Source organism: Henckelia pumila, chromosome 3 (genome assembly GCF_033568475.1).
Source record: "Henckelia pumila isolate YLH828 chromosome 3, ASM3356847v2, whole genome shotgun sequence".
In the NCBI taxonomy this organism is placed as follows: Eukaryota; Viridiplantae; Streptophyta; class Magnoliopsida; order Lamiales; family Gesneriaceae; genus Henckelia; species Henckelia pumila.
The window spans coordinates 19,592,886-19,597,776 of record NC_133122.1 but is presented as its reverse complement, the minus strand read 5'-3'; the positions used below and the strand labels follow the sequence as shown (position 1 = coordinate 19,597,776).

Genomic DNA, 4,891 nt, shown 5'->3' with positions numbered 1-4,891 from the left:
AAAAATAACTCACAATAATTTTTTAAACATGTTTTATACAAGTAATGTATAAAAATAAATCATATAAATTAAATTAATTAGAAAACCAAAATGAAACCCATTAATTAAAGTTATTAAACAAACAAGAAGATGTTTGTAAATTCATAATAGAACTTGCATATTTATATATATATAAATATAAATAAAAATTAATATTTGAAATCATAAGTTTTAGCTAACAACTAAATATAAATAAAAATTAATATTTGAAATCATAAGTTTTAGCTAACAACACAACTAAAGAGATAAGATAAGAAATATGAAATCAAATGGTAAAAACAATAGCTCTCAATAATTTTTTCATCATGTTTTATGTAAGTAATGTTTAAATATAAACCATATAATTAAATTCATTAAAAATTAATAAATAAAACTCATTAATTAGAGCTATTAAATACACAAGGACAACAATGTAATTTCACAATGAAACCTACATATTTATATAGATAATAGATAATATATATATATATATATATATATATATATATATATATAGGTTCTAAGCTAATATTCAATATTGTTGATCTGATAATCTTGGCCTATATTCCAGGCGCAAGAGATGAGAGGACTGAAGAGGAATTTCAAGCCCCGGGAAAACAAGCCGGCTTTAAAGATTTTCGTAAAGCTCTTGTTCGATTTTCAGCTAAGGGATCATGGAATTTTGGAAATAAAGAAAAATTAATAATGATATCAGAAAATTGGCATCTTGTTAACAAGCAATATGGCAAGATTCTATGTTACATCAGCACACTCTCGGTGTATTTGCAGAAGATGTTCGGGTGAACATCTTGCTTAAAAACATAAAATGAGATTTTTGTCCGAACACCTCATGAAAAATTGCATCGAGAGTTTTTTCTCCTGACCAGAGTTCCCTGGCTGCTTGCGATGGCGCTACCAACCTGGCAATGGTGCATCATGGCTATACTTCAGAAACGATATAGAGTCGACTCACGCAGGACACGAGTTGAAGCTTGCTACAGGATCATGAATCAAATTCACACAAAAGACTGAAGCCATTAAAAACCACAAAATTATACATTTTTATGTGAAGATAGGGATGACTATCAAATCAAGGTGACTTGGGTTAACTTTGGATGTCAGGAGTCAGATCGAAATTTTCAAACACGAAAAAACAAAAACGAAACAGATCATATCAACTAGCCATTTTCCAGAATTTGAATTTGATCAACACTGAAGTAACCCTCATGTGTAGGCATATATGTATGCATCCTAGATTCGCATCCGGCGTTGGTTCAAGATTTATTCCTTGCCCTTGTATTAGATGCCTCTGAATTTGCAATTTTGATTGGCATTTCATGGTTGTGTCGACCCTCATACGTCGTTATGAAGGTGGCTGGATCTTCGGAAGTTCTCTCGACGTACTTCCGAACATTGCACTTGGGGCTGGTGCACTTATAGTAACTCCTGCAAGGAGGGCAATCAAACACACCACAAGCTAAGATCCAACAAAAGAGCTGATTATTTCTATTCCCAATCCCCCAAAATTGTATCAGAATACAAACTTAACTGGTGATGTAAATTACTGCCTACTGCATGGCAAGATTCCAGTAATTTCAAAGAATAGAAATAGCATCCAAAATTCATCAACTAAAAGAACATTCAACTAAAAAAAAATTAATAGACTCGCATGTAATTTCTATACCAGGGGAAGAAGAAGCCAAGGAAGTTGGCAAATTTAATACTAACCTTGGGTATGAATTTCCCTTGACAACTTTCTGGCCGTACTTTCTCCATCGAAATCCATCCCCGATGATCTCAGAATCCGCATTGCTCTGGACACCACACCCAGGCTCGGAAGTGGCTTTCTCCGAACTACCTGCTTTTAGTGATTGGATCTCGCATTTCCTGCAGTATAAAACCATAAACTCAGAATGCTGTTGCTCTTGAATTCAAATATCAAAACTTCACATAGGACCAGGAATGAAACAGTATATTCAATTCATGTTCGAAAATATCAAACTTGGGCCAAGTTCTAACATATTTGATTACATATTTTTTTAGCCAAAATTATCAATTCAATAGCTCTGATCAGGCCACTCGTCTTATATTAACATTTTAGAAATATACTTCAAACTACATGAGCTCACAAGTTCGGACCTGAATTAGTTTTAGCCTAATAGAGATCAGAGTTCAGTTCAAATTCAAAGAATCGAGCATCGAGCTAGTTTATCCTTCTAGCTTGAAGCAAGCTTAAAAATAATAATTATAATCACTATTGAGCTCAATTTGATTTGTTTGCAGCTCTATGTATACATATCCTTGGGGCAGCGTAAAATAATTATGTCACCTTCTTTTGCTTTTAAAGCCATCATCGTCCGCTCCCAAAGCTTCACTTCCTTCTTCCCATTCCCCTTTCTCAGCATCATTGGAAGTTGAGGCACTAGCATCGAACAATACATCCATAACTGGTTCGTTGATTCTCGGAGAAACACCAACAAATTCTAATGGGGCAAATGACTCAACAGAAATCTGATCTTTAGACTCGCTCGTATGCCCTTCAATTCTATCAGCCTTTTGATTGTTTGATACCGGACTGTTTACCTCGATTTGAGCAGCATCACATACAGGTCCCTGAGGTTTTGAGTGGTTGTGCTCACCCTTGTAGATGACCTCCGCAATCTCGCAATCAAGTGTTCTTTCGACGATCTTCTTCACCAAACAATTCGGATATGTACACTTGTAATAACTTCGTGGATGCTCACTTCCCTTAACCTGTTTCTGTCCATATTTCCTCCAACTATGTCCATCAGAAGAAGCTCGCTCCTCGTTGTTAGAAGGTAGCAAGAAACTTTTGTCTTCTTCCGAATTTACTAGCTCATCATTTCTCTTCAATTCTGGTATTTTAATACATGAAGCAGCCTCGGCAATTTCTTGTCTCGGATTAATGCCATTATTCCCCTGATCAAATACAAGTTGATAAAAAATACATACCTTCACAACAAATGCAGACATTTTAGGTAACAAGTCATTTTTAGTTTCATAACTATGTTGGGGCAACATTTTTTGGAAAAATTTAGGAAAATTTGTGATTCTCTTATACTAAATCATCAACTGTATAACAATTGAGCTCAGCAGAAGATAGGAAATATAAAAATGCTATACTAACCAAACTTGCCAAGACGGAGAGAGTCGCACTCGTTACAAATTTAGCAATTGGTTTGTATATCAAATTTGATGTAGCATTTGATTTTGGGGCCAACATCTCCGCCTGGAATCATCGGATACAGAAACACGAACAACACGGATTAAAGAATTACAAGAACAACAATGAAAATAAAGGGCCTTGAAAGAAGCAACTACCTTCCCTGTTGGCTTGAACCGGACAGTCTTCGGTCTTATGGCTATAACTGCAGTTTCAGAAACATCGGCAGGTGACGAATCATCAACTGCGCCTGAAAGCAACTCCGATAAAGACTTATGTTGGGAGAGGCCCGGCCTCCTGGCTATCGGTTTCTTAATTGCAGTTTCATCCTCTTCTTTAAGTTTTGTCATATTCGTAGTTACAGCAAATATTCTTCTGCATATATTCACATTGTACAAGGGATCAAACTCACATGGCCAAAAAGTGCACAGAAAAAGTTAATTTTGCTACACAAGTCGATCGTCAGCCGTTTCAAGATAGTTTGATAATCTCTCTTACGGCCTTCCAGCTATCTATTTTGTTTTCTCAACCATCAATATTTGATCAATTAAACTCTGGAATTCGAATCAGAACCAAACCGAATTATCAAAAAACAAACCATTTCCCACATTCACCTTCTATAGTTTCGGTTAGGCCGAGTATATATGAACACAGTCACTTCTCTGTCAAGACCATCTTTTTCAACAATAAAACAATAATCAATTTGAAAAACGAATTCCACACTCCTTTTACGAGACTAACAACAACAAAAAAGGTAGCAAATTAAAAATCCTAGTCCCATCCCTTATCAATGGCAGCTTCAATTTTCCAATTTAAACAAGTTAAAGAACATATAATAGGAAGAGTGAACTAACCAGAAAACACCAAAACCCACTGTCCTCCCCACTTGAACATCAAGTCATTTTGCTCCACCTGCATACAAAGCATTCAAATTCAAACAAAACTAAAAAGAAACATTTTCAAAATCCCACCAAACATTTTAGCTGCAATTTCATGGACAAACATATGCACCCACCAAAACACACACACAGATATATATATATATATAAACAGAAAATCAGAGTGGAAAAGCTTAAAAGAAATACCCAAGAAATGGTGCTCCACTAACTCTCCAGTGGTTACCGATCTCTCTACAAGAGAAAAACAGCCAACAGTTTCTTGAATTGTGCACATATTGATGGCAGGGGTAGGATGGGTAATGACTTATAGAGGCCAACCAACCCGGGAAGCCGCATTTGGGGGTGATTTTAATAATCCCAAAAGAATGGTAGTTGAATGCCAACGGCCACGTGCTGTAACCCCATCCCACCTTCCTATCTATTTTCTTGTTATGAATGGATTGGTACCCCACTGCCATTCCCGTTACTTTGTTGCTTCCACCGATGTCAAAATTTTGGATTTTCTTTACTCTTTTTTTTTTTGTTTTGTTTTGTTTTGGTTTTGGGTTGTGTTTTCTTTTGATAACTCTTGGGAAAAAGAACAGATAAATGGATTTTTGTGAGATTTCACATTCGTCCTGTACATCTCATGATCTCATCTATCTATCTATGTCAGCTCGATTTTGGTAACGAGACAAAGTTCCCCGAGAATTTGAGTTTAGTTTGGAATTTTTTTTATAAAAAATTTTTTTACATTTCTAAAAAAAATCTTTCTATGTTTTTTTTTAAAAAAATTTCTATAATTAAAAAG

At 35.3% G+C, this 4,891-nt stretch overlaps 1 protein-coding gene across 1 annotated transcript; it reads right to left on the bottom strand.

The window, feature by feature from the left end:
• Nucleotides 1-752: 752 nt before the first annotated feature.
• On the bottom strand, nt 753-4,519 carry LOC140892334 (WRKY transcription factor 44-like). The gene is made up of 7 exons (XM_073301184.1): nt 4,288-4,519; nt 4,057-4,114; nt 3,361-3,577; nt 3,167-3,268; nt 2,348-2,958; nt 1,747-1,905; nt 753-1,464 (listed from the first exon to the last, which is right to left on the bottom strand). Exons 3-7 carry the CDS (start codon nt 3,550-3,552, stop codon nt 1,293-1,295), a joined length of 1,236 nt encoding a protein of 411 aa, XP_073157285.1. The 5' UTR covers nt 3,553-3,577; nt 4,057-4,114; nt 4,288-4,519; the 3' UTR covers nt 753-1,292.
• Nucleotides 4,520-4,891: the final 372 nt, after the last annotated feature.

Bases quoted from the DNA above. Each gene is read 5' to 3' on its own strand.
- LOC140892334 (XM_073301184.1), bottom strand. From the start codon at position 3,552: ATGACAAAACTTAAAGAAGAGGATGAAACTGCAATTAAGAAACCGATA. The intron at 3,269-3,360 runs GTAGTTGCTTCT...CGATGATTCCAG, and splicing joins GGTTCAAGCCAACAGGGAAG to GCGGAGATGTTGGCCCCAAA. The intron at 1,465-1,746 runs GTTAGTATTAAA...CCCTCCTTGCAG, and splicing joins AAGGGAAATTCATACCCAAG to GAGTTACTATAAGTGCACCA.